We start from the raw sequence: 17,144 nt of genomic DNA, 5'->3' as shown, positions 1-17,144 counted from the left end.
GCATTGAATAATGGAAACCTATTTGCAATGTAAATTGTTTTTCATTGTAAAAAGATTTGTTAATTCATACTTTTTAATGTAAGGTAATTTATAAATGCATTGACAAATGCACATTCTTTTCAAAACTAAAGTTGTTTTTAAAATGCATCGGCAAATGCAGTTTTTCTTCAATGTAAAGTAATTTATAAATGCATTGACAAAATGCAATTTCTTTTTGAAACTAAAGTTGTTTTTAAATGCATTGGTAAATGCAATTTTTTTCCTAAATGATTTGTTTCCCTTTTCGCATTTCAAAACAGTTTCCCAAGTAAAACTAAAAGTGAGTCGTAAATTTCCAAATGCAACTGAATAAAATGTCAAGGTCAAAAGTAATCGGCCAATTGCTGCCACAGTATCCCAAGTATATTAGTATTCAATGTACAGCCTTTAATTTGTTAATAAATTTTAAATCATATCAATAAATATGATTCGAAAATGATTTCCAATATGCCTACATGTTTGACACAACTGCAGAGAACAGAGGTTGTAAGCGGCCAGCCACCCCGTGCCACGTGCACAGCATTGCTTGGCAAAGCACTCCTTGGAAACTGGTACCCGACGTTGCACTTAAGTAAAGGTTTAACTTGAGAACTAGGTCGTATAAGGACCAGACTTAAGAGGGTATTGAAATTGGGGAATTTCTGTTGGTTTGTAACTGGTGGGAGGGGATCTATTTTCAAGTCAGGTTCACCCAAAATTGTTCATTTTTGGCTTAAAGGGCCCCATGAAAAGCAGTTTTTATCACTGCAATTGGAACATTATATGTTTAAGAAGATTTCCTGTGAATAAAAGTCATTTTAGTAATTGATACATAAGAGAAAAATAATAATAAAGAGTGTTTGCCAAACAGCCCCGCCCCTGTCAATGTACCTAATTAGCATAGAAATTTTGCATAATTGTGATGTACGTTTGTGAAGTCATCGACTATGATGCACATTTGCCCTCTGTAACTCAGCGCATTATAGTATTACAGTATGAATTCGAGATCACCACTTGCCGATGTTCCAGTGATATTTCAGCAAAATGCCAACCAGGTGTGTTGCTGCAGGTTGTAGAAATACTTCTAAAAATGGCGCAAGCATCCATAATTTCCCAAAAGACATGAAATATTGCAAAATTTGGGCCACAAAAGTCAAGCTCACATGGGCCAAGTGGACTGGACCAACGCCGAGCTCGAAACACTGCAGCGACCACTTCAAGCCGGAATGTTTCGAGCTTATTGCAAGCCTGCAAGATTCATTTGGCATGAAGTCCAAGAAAAAAAAACAGAAAAACGAAGAGGAGCCTTAGAGAAGCGCGAACGGAAAAGGCTACGATATTTCCACGTACGCCGCTGCGAAGGAAGCCGTGCGTGCTTACTCTGGGTTTCAGACGGCACAAATGACACTAGACTACGATTTGTTGGTTCTTAAACGTACGTCACACCGTTTGTCGGAAATTTTAGGGGGGGGAGTGTTTGAAAATCAGTAATTAACAATAATTAAATACATTTTATTCATTTTTTTCACCAATTGTACTGTTACTGACATATCCAGGCAAAAAATAAAGAAAAAATGGCTGTTCGTTCGGGGAGCTCCACATGGACCCTTTAAAAAAAACAACAACACTTTTTGGGACCCCGCCCGCTGTGATAAAAACTCCTTTGATGCCATGACATCACAACACCTATTATCGTCTAGAATAAACCCCCCTCTAGCAGCACAAGGAACAGAGTCGCCAAGTCATCACTGGCAAAACCACAGCACAAATTGCGGAGCGGCTTAGCATTTTCAGAGAACCCCATCAGAAATTACTTACTGGGATGACTGGAATTAAGCTTTTGAAGATGCTTTTCAATTGTACTTCAAATGCCATGGACAATGATTTTTGACACTGCCGGTTACATGTAGGCAAATGTGCTTTTCTTGTTCGTGTTCTCGTCGTAGCATAGCTTTTTGAACATTTTGAACGGGACTGAAGAAATATGCTCATCTTAAGTGCAATCTTGTCTCAAGCGTGCTCGTGTTAATCGTGTTTGACTGTACATGGAAATTTTCGACGGAACCAGTGTATATGTTCATGTGGTTCATGCGCGTACCTGGTATAGTACATGTAAAACTGAGGATATACACTGTGAATTTCAACATTTTTCTGGCAATTTTATAATGATGATAAACTTCGATTTCAAAAATAAACTTCATGTTAACTTACTGTACTTTTGTGTTCATCTTTCATTCCCGAGTCACTGAATTCTTATGCACCACTCGCAAGGCCATAATGTTATACCAGATAAACGGAATCGGTGCTGAATTAGGTGAATTAGGTCGATATATATATGCAAATGCATCCGGTCAGGAAGAGAAAAAAATCTAGCGCAAAACCCTCAGCAAATCTAAAGCCGTCAGACCTTTCTCCTCCAAAGCCCACTTTTGAAAGCTTCAGGAAAATTTCAAATTCATTGTTTTGAGCCTTCAAAAATGGCATCAAAACGTTAAAAAACTACCGCTATACGAGAAAAGCCTTTCACAAAATCACTGGTTTTGATGAGTCTGGTACTATTTCTCAATTTTATTTTCACAAAACACAATAGGAAAAGGCCTTATCTTAACATGAAAACATTTTGGGCAGGAATTTTTATTTCAAATGTGAAACTAAGACATGAAACGAAGCAGCTGTTTGCCTGGCATGAATTCCCATGGCCCTCGTTACGCATGCAAATGACCCTAAAATTGGGACATGTGCAGTTAATAATTTCCCACCGAAACATACGTGGGGCACGCTAGATCTTTTTGCTGAATACATGTATGCATAATTCAGTTTGGGTGATTAGTTAGGCTCTTGAGATATGAGAGTAGTCAAGCTAACTTATTTGGGCATATTTTTATCAGAATTAGGAAAGGAATTTTTGTTTGACATTTGTGTAATCAATGTAAAAAATTACTTTTTTTGAATTATGCTTTACGCTTGTCATGACTAAAGGAAACTGGCAAACAATGTCTGTGTATCGCGTTGTAAGTGTGCATGACGCATCTGGAGGGTGGGTGATTAGTCTCGTGCTGTGGCTGGAAACTTTGTGGGAACATACTCATTTCAAGTACGAGCAGTACATGTATATCTTCAAATATACATGAACACAGGAAACACAAACTTAGATGTGAGATCAATTTTTGTGAATGAACCTGCACAAAAACTTGTGATGGCAGTGTTTTATTGAACTGCAACTGCAAAGCTGCATTAATATATGATGATACATACATGTAAAATAAGTCACAAACCCCCAAATCAGTCAATTTTGGCAAACTGCAGTATATGCAAATCCTGTAGAGTACCTAAACATATGCATCCATTTCGGGCAACCGACCGACTTAAAAAAAAAACCTGTGGTTTTTAACTTGGCAGCCATTCGGCATTTTGTCTTGTTCCAACTGGAAGTTGACTGGTCGGTTAGCGGAAACTCTGCCATGTGCTAATTCAAAGGGATTCGCCCTGCCAAAGATTGCCAGCCAATATGCAGAAGATTGGGCATATTCATGATGTTGGTAATTTGCATAAAGCTTGCATGTTGTGTTCTGTCCGCCGTGTTGCTAACTTCTCTTTTGTTTGGCAGGGATTAGCATGCTCTTCGTGATTCTGTGAAATGTCCACATCCTGGAACACATGGACAATTTGGGGATGATGCCTTTACCAGGCATAACAGCCTGATGACCTGCCGGAATCTCCACGGTTTCAGCCACTAAAGGCACCTTTCCATGTGCACTTTTTTGGGGGTATGTTGCAGACTGGAGTCACGAGTCATTTTATTAATAAGGGGTCCAATTTTTGTGTGTGTCCCTGTAACATCTGATGTATGATTTTGTAAGTTAAGAACACATGTAAATTTCAAGAGTGATGAATTAATGCAGATTACCTGCAAACAGAAATAGTTTAGGTCAGGTGTAACAGGAACACAAAAAGGTCACACTTTTGGAACCCGAATTTATAGAATGACCCTCATGTTTCACTTTCACAGACACAAAAATTGACTCCATGAAAGAAGCTTGTCTAAAATGTCACCAAGGTTTAACTGCACATGCTCACCACAATTTGGCCCTGTTGTTAAGGACCGCGGCAATGTCAGAGAAAATTCATAGCTCTTTAAAAATTCCAGAAAAGCTACATGTATACTCTGACACAAATGAAATCAGTTGAAAGTGTTGTAAGCGTAACAAGTAGATATACTGTACACTGATATCACAACCCCTGTCATCTAAAATGTTGGATTATTGATAAAAGATATTTGGATCAGATTAATTTATTTATTGCTCTTCAAACACTCCATTCAAACAGTGGAATCATTTTTTGGAAGGTATTATGCTTTGACATGAACAGTCATTGTTAAATTAGACCTTCCCATTCCCAAGAGCACATAATTGCTGCATTTTCATTTTCTGTTCCCTGTTAAGAAATCCCCTAAGAGTAACATGCAAGGACTCAAGGAACAAGATATTCATGTCCATGTATTCGCACACTGCAAAAGAACAGCATTTTTGGAAGAAATGGTCTGCTAAGGATAGCATTGTACCTTTCTTTAATAATCGGCGTTCACATCATACAGTAGACAAATTGAAGCTTCAAATTTATGTCCACTGAATCATTATTCTGACTTCCTGGGATATTGTCGCCCATAGATGTTTCTTGCCCTTCGGAAGGTTTCGGACAGATCATGTCAGCAACTCGACTAGTGCCTGAGTGCGGATACTTTTAAGCTGTGCACGAGTGGCAGCATTATGTCAACTTGGCTTACATGTTAGACATTTCATGTCAGAAATATTCAAATTCAAAGATGATTCTTAGGAAAACACTACTAAGTGGAGGAAGGATTTGTAGTGTTCCAAATTTGTGTTCCAAAATATGTTTAATATTATGCCTCTGAAGATGATAGAGACAAGAGGGGCCAGTCTTAACTTCATGTAAGGAGTGCATATTTACCTCTGAACACCAAAAATGTGAAGCTCTGGTTTCCAGGCTTTTGCAAAGTCTCTGCTCCATTGCAGCTGCATGTACAGTAGCATATAGGTTCAGTGTACAAAGTAAACAGATGTCAACAACCCCCCCATTGGTACATTGTCAAGAAAGAAGTGTGAAAACTGGGCCCGGAGAGCATGGGAGAGGTGCAACAGACCCTGCATGGTTGTACTTATTGGCCAAACTCAAGGACAGTATGAGCTTCCTCTCTTAGCAACAAAACTGTCATGGCAACAGTAGCAAGTTAAGTAAGGTCTGGGAATGGCTTCTAATTTTTAGGATTTCAGTGAAGGATATCCGCACTTACATGTACATTGTAACTCTGTGGCTGTATTTCTGACCAACCCTAATGTTTTGCTGTAATTGAGGGGAGGGATTATGCTGCCAACCTGTATGGAGTCTCAGAGAAAAAGTATGTGTGCTTTTGTTATTTAATTGACCCAGACTAAAATTTCCTACCAAGAAAACAAGACGAACACGAATCTTAGGGGAAGCAAGTACTTATAGTAACTTTTCCCAACCGACCGTCCCTCAAAGTTAAATAAAGAAACCATAGAAATAATCGATTGGAGTTATCTATTAATCGTCATGATTTTTAACCGGTCTTAAATCCCACATTTTTACTTGAACTAAATCACTTTCTGTAAGGAACATCTCAAACTTTCATAATTACAGCAGTTTTTAAAACAAGATCAATATGGGCATGACAAAGGTTTTGGTGGGGGTGAAGGGAGGGAGGAGCACTTTTTTCTGGGAAATTTTCTGGGGGAGGGGAGGCAAAACACACGTGAATCAGAAGGAACTGATAATTTATTGAAAGTGGTAGGGGGTCAGTTTTTCTTTTAGTGAATTATTGCTTTCATCTCTTTTCATTACTGTTGCCTTTTGTATCTTTCAGTTTTCCTCTATCTTGTTAAAAAATATTTCTGGGAATGGAAACAACCTTCTTTGCTCTCCCCCAACACCTACAGGAAAAAAAATTTTACACCTTCAATGAAAGATGAAACTGTACCAATACCTGTCATAACATGTGCAAGTACCTGTATCTTGCTCACAGTCTTTATACTGCCTTAAAGCTGATTTTACTGCATCGAGATACGGCTGCCACTTTTCATCTGTAAAACAAGAGGATTAAACAGTTGATTATTCAAATTCAAACAATTAACACAATAAAAATATACCCCTTAGCCTGTCAGATGGACGATTTATCAAATGATGAACATAACTTACAGTCATTTAACAATAAATGCGGCCCTCTGAATCCTTACACAACATTTGCTTCGGCATCAAAAGTTACGAGATACGGGTTTGCTGGTACACCATGGAATCAATCTTTTTTTGGTGTGGTTCTTAAAAGAACCCGTTAGTGTTAACTCAACGTTTAAAGAGATTGATTCCACATCACATCTCTTCCACCATGCAAAGCTTCAATTCTTACTCATTAAAAGTTACTTCTACATGTACATGTACATGTAAATGAAAGTGCTAAATTACATCTACAAGTAGTTCTCCTGAAGTGGGTAATAAAGAGCTGAAACTTGGAAATTTCAAATGTCAGGGAAATTGTCATGAAAATTGTCATTGAAAGTCTTTTTTTTTCAGTTACCAGTATACAGTACATTGCATTTTCAGGATTGAGGTTAGTAAACTGCAGTTAATGTCATGCTGTACTTTTGATATGTCTACATATACCTCCATATCCATGCAAATTTCCCATGCATGCACCACACATACACACAAAGCCCATGTGTTCATTTAGTTTGAGTGTACTGCGTGTACATCAAATGTGAGCAGCTGAAACTTTGACCTCAATTCTGCTTAGTGAAGAGGCCAAGACCATTTAAACATTATTGTGTAAATGAGTTTTACTGGGTTTTCAAAGACAAATCATGGTAAGATACATACATTTTTTTGTGAAGTTTAATCCTTCAAATTACTAGATTTAATTTTCAAAGACACAAAATACCTGTGCAGGGTAAAAATTAACAAAAGGTGGTTGCTAAGGTGGTGTAATTGTGTGTGATTTTTCATAAAAATTACTAAAATTCTAAAAAACTTTTCTCAGCATTCCAAGTACTGATAAATGAAAGACAAGTGTTTGTACCCAGTGGTTCACGAGTGCCTCTTTTACTCAAACTATTTCTTCTGTCGTTTTTGATGTTTTTAGAAGCTCAAAAATGGAGCTTATATAGAGGTTCTAAATGCCCCGTGTCATGTTTGCGGTAAACATTGATTTTATTATAATTATTATTATTATTAATGGTTTATTAACCAAAGTCTTGCAGCCAAAGGTTGGATTTCAGTTTGATTTACAATTATTACATTAAAACTATAAAAGTAACAATGAACTGTATCAAAAACAGAACAGTAAAAAAATACAAGTACCCGTACAGTAAACTCCCATTAAGTAGGCACTCTTGGGACTCGAGAAATTATGACGACTTACGCGAATGCTGACTTACACGTACACATGTATTGCCTATGTACATTACGATTCCTTTCACTAATTCAACGGCTTTGATTTACCCTGGTTTATTTCTACCTCCATGGTCGATCCCAGCAAATTCATTCTCGATTATTATCCTGCCAACTGATCATGTGCCCCTTTAGAAGGACAAAGCAAGGACGGCAAGCCACTTGCATATCACATCACGACCCTACAGTGCAGTACGTATGTACGTGATGTACCGTACAGAAAACATACACTCATTCACACACGCGCATTGGTTAAGTTCGTTCAATATAGTCTGGATACCAGACCTGATGATTCTGACTATCTGACGAATCATTATCAAGGGTTGTCCGGGAATCTTTGGGCAGGGAACCAGACTACGTTCCATAAGGCAACCCCCAAAATGGACAGAGTGCATGCGTGTAGCACTAGAGGGATTACTGGTATTGATGTACTCATGCTGGCCGCACGCGCATGGGACTTGCCACTTCTTAGCAACCGTGGTGAAGGAAACCGATACCGAAGCAGGATTTTTTTAATGGCGACTTACACAAAGGAATTTTTGTGGTTTTGTGGAAAAGGGACCAAGAAAAACATGTCGACATAGTCGAAATGACGACTTATAAACTCCAACTTAGAAAAGAAACTTTCAATGGATATGCATTACAGACGATCGGGACTTTTGTCAAACGGCCAACTTGGGACGATATGACGGGTTACGTGATGTCGACTAAGTCAGAGTTTACTGCATACACATCAAATAAAAAGTTAATATTAAATCGATTGATGAAAATACCAAAATGTTATCAAACAATTGAATGATCAAAATGACATACAAAGCCAAAAAGAACACTAGATACATGCATACAAACCAACGTACCAACAAACACACATGCAATGTGTACAAACTCCCCCCCCCACCACAACGCAAACTAACCCCAAACCTCCCAAAAGCAACCCTCACCATCACAAGTATCTTCTTCAGGACAACTGTGTAATACAGCTAACAGGATTTTGGCTTATGAATACATTATTATCCTCAGAATCTAACTGGAGGAATAGGATGCCAAAAATAGAGACGGTTGATCACATGACCAAAATGGAAACATGAGAAGTCCAGAGGACTCAGGATGTATTATGAAAGACTTTTAGCATGTCCGTATTTATCAAGTCTGTTAGATAAGGGATTGTGCATCCTTTGTACCACTTTGTCCTGCATCTGGAAGTACTTAAATGATTGTTATTCCTCAAGCCATTGTTCCTAGTGGGAGGAAGCCGGTGTCTGAATTTGTTGGAGTGAAGAAGGGATTTATCAAAACAGGAACACAACTGCTTTCTACTTTGAAACAGAGGAGGTATATTAAATTGTAAGCAGGTTTCACCGTAACAGAGGTTAACGCGATAGAAAGACAAAATTATGCGGAATGCTTTATGTTGTAATTGTTCAGACATTCTTGTTTTTTTTTAAATTGCAGTCTCCTGGGATACATGGTGATTAAATCAGAAATGGGAATCATGCTATGTAAAACAGTCTACAATTAAATGCTTTGCACATAGAATCAATTTGGTTGTCCCATTTTTAATTATCTTGAACGAGAACACCAAGAACTTTTAAACAGGTAACTCTATTGGTGGGTGAGTTCCCAATTTGCAGGGTAGAAGGATCCAAAAATGTGGATAGTTCAAAATTAATGAACATAAAATTGTACTTAAAAGGATTAAGTTTCATGTTGTTTGACAAGGCCCATTGATTAAAACGATCTATTTCCAGCTGCATAATTTGACAATGACCAGGTTCTGTGGTAACCTGACAAAAAGACATGTCATCCACATATTTACACTGTTTGATTTCATCACTGGATGAACCTGCATTATTTATCATTGTTAGAAAGGCAATTGGCCCAAGTTTAGTGCCCTGCGGAGCACCAGCATGGGAAGTCAACCATTCTGATAAAGTGCCACTATGACAAACAACCTGGGATCGGTTGGTTAAAAAACTACATATCCAAGGGATGATGCAAGAGCAAACTCCACACTTAATAAATTTTGGGATTAAATTTTGATGATCAACTCTGTCAAAGGCTTTACTGAAGTCTGTAGCAATTATAATAGCAGAGGTACATGTATAAGGTTTATTTGTTCCCCTATAGACTTCATTAAGAAAACAAACCAAATAATGAGATGTAGATGGTCAATGACCCCAATTGATTAGGATAAATATCATTACAAATGTCTTGTTAATCCAAGCAGTGACAAAATCCTTTAAAATCTTCACAAAAATGCATGTGAGAGAGATGGGTCACAATTTGTCCATTGTTGAAGGGTGTGTCTTGGGAATAGGTACATGTACCACATGTGCAGTTTTCCAGATAGCCAGAACAATGCCATATTGAATTGAGCAGTTGAAAATATGTCAACAGAAAACAGAGTTCGAATGCAAACTCTTTTGTCAGTCTTGGGGGAAAATAATCAGGGCCTCCACTCTCGTAAGCCTGAACTCTCTTTAGTTTTTTGTATACATCATGTGCAGAAACTGAGGATACTGGTGATTCTGCAGGCAGATATGCAGGTAGGTTATTGTGGTCTAGACATGGAATGTCATTGGCCACTGATACAAATCTGATCTTGTTAGCAATGTCAGCAGGTGATGACCCGGGAAGACATGTGAGAGTGGAACTTGATGCCCAAGAGTTTCTTTATGTAATGATGCCAGCTGCTGAGGTTATAATTTTTCAACCTACGCACATGAAGATTGTAGATATTGTTTTTAGCTTGTTTAATTCTTCTTGCTATTTTGTTCTGCAGGAGAAGCCACAGGTGGAGCTTGTTATTTTGAAAAGGCACGTTGGCATTTTGCAATGAGAGATTTTTTACCGTAGTTCAGGGGTTATCCAGGGCTTGTCATTCAAATGGATAGTCACAGATTTCATTGGGAAGAATAAATCAATGGCTTTATAAAGAGTTTGGTAAAAAGCTGCAGCCTTACTGTCAGGTGATACAGCATTGCTCACATCATCCCATTCATAGTTGATTATCCATTGGCCGAAGGCATGTAAGTCGGAATCCTTGATAGGACAGACTACACATCGTCTGACTGACAGTGCTATGCTTAACACTATTTTGCAGAGGGTACCACAGCACAGTACTGTGGTCACTAAGACCTACTGGCAAAGAAATCTAAGGTTGGCTACAGTGTTCCTGAATATTGGTCAAAATCTTGTCAAGTATTGCCTGACCTCTCATAAGGGCAGCAACGACTTGTACAAGACCTGATAAAAGGCATATTTGGTCAGTATTGAGTTGGTTGAAGTCTCCAAGAATAACAATTCCTGAATTGGGATATTTGGTTTGAAGCATGTCTAAGGATGATGATACATGATCACTCAACAGTGCATCATGGGGAGATGATGGCGGATGATAAATAACGCACAATATCGAACCCAAGATTGAGCGGGGGAGTTGTTGCAAGCAGACCCACACCTGGACAATTCGGAGTTTTGAGTTCTGTTATACTACTTGTCTGAATGTTATACAGAGTGACTCCTCCTCTCCTGTTGGTGCGAAGCTTGCTGAAAATAGTGTAGCCTGGGATGGAGAGGTACATGTACGACAGATCACCAATATCTGGGAACCAGGTTTCAGAAATGGCAGCAATCTGAATTTCATTGAGGTTTAACATTGACTCGAGCTCATCCATGCACTGTACAAGAGATCAAGCGTTAAGTAGCATAAAATATGGTGGGCTGTTACTGACATTTGTGGCAATGTAGGGAGTGCCTTTCTTGCAGAGGGTGCATACTGTAAGTTGTTTGAGTTGCTGCAGCGAGAGTTCATATTTCTGTAGATTTCTCTTTGGGTGATGTGGATCTGGATAGCATTTGACTTTGTCATCCCTGGGCAACTGTCATACATGTACGTGGGCTTTGCCTTAGTCCTTGACACAAGCCTGTTGGAAATACCAGCACGCTTTCCTCTGAATCCTGTGCATCTTAAGGACATGTAATTGAATGGGATATTGTGGAAAGCACAATCGGTAAAAGTTCCTGTGGGGTATATCTGTATTTGCTTTTTGAGACAGCAGTATGGCCAGTATCAGTAGTATTAATCACACTAATGTTTCTGCTTGAGTTGATAGGATCACACTTATCCAAAATAGGTTTGAAGATGGTCCTGGATTCACAGCAATGTCCATATAAATAGTTATGTTCAATGGAGATTTCAGTTCATGATCAGGGATCCATAAGGTAGTCTGGCCATGTCCACTTGGAAAGGGGGGTATTACATGTACTTCTGGTGCTAGATAAATCATGCAATTTTACAGTCACCAATTCCCAGAGAAGATTGCAGCGAAATGTCAGATTTGAAGCAGTCAATGTGTACACGTAGGTTCAATGATTATAATTAAAACTGTTAAGTAGAGTGCACTTACGGCGACAGCCATTGTCCTGCATAGAACGATTCTGTAGTAGAACAAAAATTGAAGGAATCCAAGGTCCAGAAAATGGAAATTTCACAAAAATGTCACACACAGTTCACTCAAACCAAAAAACCCAAACACCACTAAAAAGGAACGAAGGATGGCTCTGACTAATGATGATAAAACTGGATATAAAGTAAAATTTTCCCAACACAAGAGAATGGGATGGCAGCTCAATCAGAGTGCCCTGTATAAGTTGTAAGTCCCACAAGTTTGTTGAACAGAAGCAAGCAAAAAAGTAAGATATGAATTTCGCCGAGTATGTCAGCTGAAAATCCTCTCCAGCACCCTAATTATTTTTGCCAGTCTTGCCTCTCAAGGACAGGATACAATACCCCACATCCAGACATCCCTGTCCCGTGGTCGCTTCATTCAGAAGAATGTAGTGTGTGCAAGGAGCAATGTTACGGGGGAGACCCTAAAAAGCAAGAGGCACAGGGTGCTCACCAAGGCCTCCTTCTCCACCAAAGAAAGAACCTCAGCCACTTGGTATTCAAGAAATTCTTGAAAGGCCACCGGACGTCTCCAGTGACACCAATACAGAAAAGGTTGCCACACACATTTCAAAAACAAAACTGAAGGTAACATTTGCACTGAGGACAGGTGCTGCTAGTGTGTTATAAGATTACATGTATGAAACATATTGTTAAATTAATTCAACACATTTTATTATAGTAAAATTTAAAAAATATCTTTTAAAATACAGGACGACCTAATTAAAACTATGTTGATTGCTTTTAAAATGAGTTTACTTACATGTACACATATGTTTAAACAGGCGAAGTACATACATGTACATTCCACTATTCACATTTGAAAAGGTGCGAGAAACATTTCACTGTTTACATTTTAATTAAAGAGAATTACATAATTTACAAAAACACACTTTCAAACTGATCATTCAGAATTTCTGCTTTTTGCATGTCATCACTGATGATATTCCTGTTGCTGTTCAAAATGCCAATCCCTTGGTTGTCCTGACGCAGTCTTGAAATGAAATTCCAGAAAGCATTAGGTTTGTCGGTAATTGCAAGATTTAAGAATTGTCTGATGCAATTTAGGCATGCTGATTGTAAACACTTGTGGACTTCCTTGCGGGTATCACAAAATTACTGCCAGTCTACATGTATGTGTAATCTGGATGTTTTGCTTTTGTATTGCTGTCTTTTTTGTTTCCTGATTTTTTTCAGCTTTTGTGTAAAACCAAAGTAAGCTGTGTCTTGACGAAGTAATACGAGTAGGTATAAATTTGTTCATGTCAGTAATCTTGGAACTGATCATGTTCCATTTTTTATCGACTGCCTGACCGCAAGTTGCATTTATATATTTCGCTCTGAAATTCTGAAACAAATGCTGAATCCCCGTCTTGTTGGCCTTATTGCAAATAAAAACTTTCCGTTTAGGGCAACGTTTGATCTGGGCGAAATGTTATATTTAAGGACAACTGTAGTATGATCTGCAATGCCATAGACAACGAACAGGTTTTTTTTTATCAAGTCAGGCTTGTTGGCAAAAACAAAATCCAGAACATTACTTGAGTTACCTTGGATTCTAGTGGATAGCTTCACGTGCTGGAACAGTCCACATTATTCAACAAGGGACACTAATTTTCCCGCTGTGGTTGAACTACATGTATATCCACTTCTTGACACAATTTAATGATTGTCCAAGTTTATTGTAAGAAGATTAAAATCACCAGTAACAATAACATCATGTACTGTTGATTTTGTCGCCAAGCGTTGATAATGCTATGTTTACATGTAATTCATCAATCTTTTCTCCCTGCTGATCATGGGAAGTTCAGGAAAATGTTCCTATAATTATACATTTCTCCCTTTGATCTGAGTTTCAGCCCACATGCATTTGCAGTTGGTTTCAGGAATTGTCATTTGCATTGTTATAAGATCACCCATGGTAGCTTGGAAATCTAGTAGGTGTACTAACATGTACAGTATATCCGTGGTTGGTTTCTTCGTAGGTAATATAATTAAAGGAATTAAAATAATCTGGAGCAAAACAAATAGTAAAATGGCACTATCAAAGTTGAGCCTATGCTGTGTTTGATAAAAACACGCCGCCATGACACTTGACAGTCACTCAATGTGTATGAACAACTGCGTCACATTAACCCTAACACATTAACACATTAACTTGGAGGTTGCCAAGCATACTGTTTGGCTTATACTACTCAGTACTACAAAATACTAAGTAGCAGTCTGAGCCTGAAGGACCTAGCACTACAAATTACTACTTGAGTTCTGGCTAGGTTACTTCCATTGTCACTTTTACAGAGAGCAATAAAGCTATGCATTCACAGCGCCACAGCACTGTATGGTACACTGTCTTATGGCTTGTATCTTATCACTTCACAAAACAATAAAATCATGCCCTCTTACAAGCGACAGGGCTGAATACTACATTTTACTACAAGTAATTTGAGGTATTACAGGTATGTAGCGTTAGGGTTTAAAGTCCACAGATCCATAAAAATCCAGATATTTCAGATGATGCAACTGCATTGTTTTAAATCTTCATGGGCCAGATTAAGTAAACAGTGGATTTTTTCACAATCCAAAAATGGCTTAACAGAATTTTATGGCTGCAATTCTTCAACTGTGCATAAATTCCCTATACCGAGGGGTGAATTTGGCCATGCTTTTGAATTTAGTTGGGTGCCATCTCGGTTGCGGTACCCTGCTGTTCTTTTCGATAGAATCTGCCCATTTATATGTTTGTAATATCAGGGACCAAACCACAATCTATCTAGCAGCATCCCTAGTTTCTGCTTATGTCACTTGCTCAAGCGGCATTGATGTCATTTTTATCAGGTCACATGATAACGATGTAATTTTCCCGCACAATTTTGAGAAAATAATGAGATTTGAAATGCCGGCAGCCAACATGACCACTGTTGCCGTTACTGTTGGAGTTATGGCAAAATTGCTTCTGATCGCTATTTTGGAAAATTACCACGGTAAACGAGATTTGGCAACATTTTCATGCATTAAGTAAACTTCTACAAGATTTGACCGGAAAATCTCCTCAATCCACTTTTATCCTGTTTATAGATACCAAATGAAAGCAAAGTTTAGTTTAGATCTTTGGTGGCATGTTTCCTGTAAATTAGATCAATTGCAGGAATTTGTTTTGAAGTTTTTGCTGATTAAGAGATCGATGTCATCTGCGAACCGTTATCTAAAAATAGTTCAAAAATTACGTCATCGTCGCGCAAACGAGCCACGTATGCATATGGATGGTCCCGCGTCGTCGCTGGATTGTGGTTTGGTCCCCGACCTGTTTATGTGACTGTGGTTGAGAGTGAGACGTCAGAGGAAGAAATTTTTGTGAACTAAAAATGGCAATTTTCAAGCATTTTACCTTTTGTGATTTAGCAAAATGTCTCTTCGATAAAATCTTTAAGGTCGAATAGGAAAGATTAAGAACACGTTTGCGAGGTGTTGACGGTAATTAGTAGGCTGCGACGCGACCGGCCCATAGGCTAGGCAGATAGGGCCTACAGTTGAACGTCCCAACCCCCAGTACCTTTTGGATTTAGATATCTACGCTTTCCAGTCGCAGACCCTGCAGTCTCCTGTGAAACACAGTTTTCATCTCCTTTATGACATTCTTTCTCTTCCACTTCCTCAGCGTGCACATGATTAACAACGAGAGTAAAGAGAATCAAATTGACGATGCAACACACATACAGGGTATTTGGATGCATTTCCGTCGCAATAATTCCATTACATAGCATGCGAGAAAATAACGTGTTTCACCTGGCTGAAAGTAGCCCGCGATTCTGGTTCACGTCAATAACAAAAATCCATGCAACAAAGGGATGCAGAAATTTTTCCACTTTGCGGTCCTCTGTTCCACGATAACCTAAACGAAGTTTTAAATTTCTCTTACAAATAGCATTTTATCGTACGGAGGCGTATATAGGACATGACTGAAAAAAAAAAACAACTGAGCCTGCTATTTCGCCCGGGCGGGATTGTATTTCGCCCGGACGGACTATTTCGCCGGGCGTATTAATATTTCGCCCGGGCGTATTACTATTTTGCCCAGGCGAAATAGTGATTCACCTGGGGTGCGCCACTTGAAATAAATTCCAATAGACAATAGTGATAAATCCCCATACTTCACTAATATTAAAAAAATACTCACAACTCTCACAGGTGTTCAGGCTACACAGAAAGATGATGTTCCACATGTCCTCTTTCATTTTCCTTTCAATATTTGGGGGTTAACCGATGAGTTTTTGAGAAATTTTCACCAGAAGCAGACCACCCATAAAATGCATATAATGTCCCTCTCCAAAAAAGAAGCTATTTTGAAAAACAAATCTCTGCAAAATGGCTCAAATATATATGCAGTATATTAACCGTGCACCTTCTAGCCAACAGAGGGCGCTGTTCAGAAAGTACTTTGCACTTTTTCCCTTTTTGTGAAACATGGCTGCTTCCAGAAAGTTCTAAGTCAAGTGTCGAACTTGTGTGATTCTTTGTGCCATATACCCACGCGTGAAACACATCCATCCATCCATCCATCCATCCATCCATCCATCCATCCATCCATCCATCCATCCATCCAAAGTGTGCATTTGCCTGCAACTGGGGACCCCCTATTGTTCCTCTTTTGTTTGTACTTTGTGATTCTTTGTGCCATATACCCACGCGTGAAACACATCCATCCATCCATCCATCCAAAGTGTGCATTTGCCCGCAACTGGGGACCCCCATTGTTCCTCTTTTGTTTGTACTTAAACTTTTTTAGAAGACAACCCATATGTTTTGTACACACTTGTCAATCGGGGACCCTCTGTCAATCGGGGACCTTATTGTCCTCTATTGTTCAGGGTCCCCAATTGAATGCAGAAACAAACTCACACACACACACACACACAAACGTACCCACACACACACCCACACACACACATACATACATTACATTACATTACATTACATATATTTATAAATAGAGACATAAATACGAAAACAAAACCTCATCGGACTTTATCGCACTTTAGACGATTGAAAAAATTTTTTATTTGACTCTGTCAAACAACATAACATTCCATTACCTCCACCAGCTAAACGTAAACAACACACCAAACCCGAACTCATACAAGCAATTCGAGCGAATCAACAACAGTTTAAAAATTTTACACGCCAATCATATTGTCAACTTTTA

General features: G+C 38.7%; 1 protein-coding gene across 5 annotated transcripts in view; it reads right to left on the bottom strand.

Moving 5' to 3' along the window:
* poglut1 (protein O-glucosyltransferase 1) overlaps positions 1–15,873 on the bottom strand; it is a 166,363-nt gene extending 150,490 nt beyond the window's left edge. Inside the window, exons 1-2 of one of the 5 annotated variants that reach the window (XM_087136051.1) lie at positions 15,728–15,873; positions 6,041–6,137 (exon numbers count right to left, since the gene is read on the bottom strand). Coding sequence is in view for 2 of the 5 variants with exons in the window: in XM_022252495.2 (XP_022108187.1) it covers positions 6,041–6,137; positions 15,495–15,705 (308 nt within the window). In the remaining 3 variants the exon portion in view is untranslated. Of the gene's footprint in view, positions 1–6,040; positions 6,138–15,494 lie in introns of all 5 variants that reach the window. The other 4 variants (XM_087136052.1, XM_022252495.2, XM_022252494.2 and 1 more) reach the window with 4 other exon arrangements.
* Positions 15,874–17,144: the final 1,271 nt, after the last annotated feature.

Source organism: Acanthaster planci, linkage group LG04 (assembly GCF_054643075.1).
Source record: "Acanthaster planci isolate LZ-2023a linkage group LG04, COTS_SCS, whole genome shotgun sequence".
NCBI classification, from domain to species: Eukaryota; Metazoa; Echinodermata; class Asteroidea; order Valvatida; family Acanthasteridae; genus Acanthaster; species Acanthaster planci.
The sequence above is the reverse complement of the archived record's forward strand: the minus strand, read 5'-3'. Positions and strand labels throughout refer to the sequence as shown.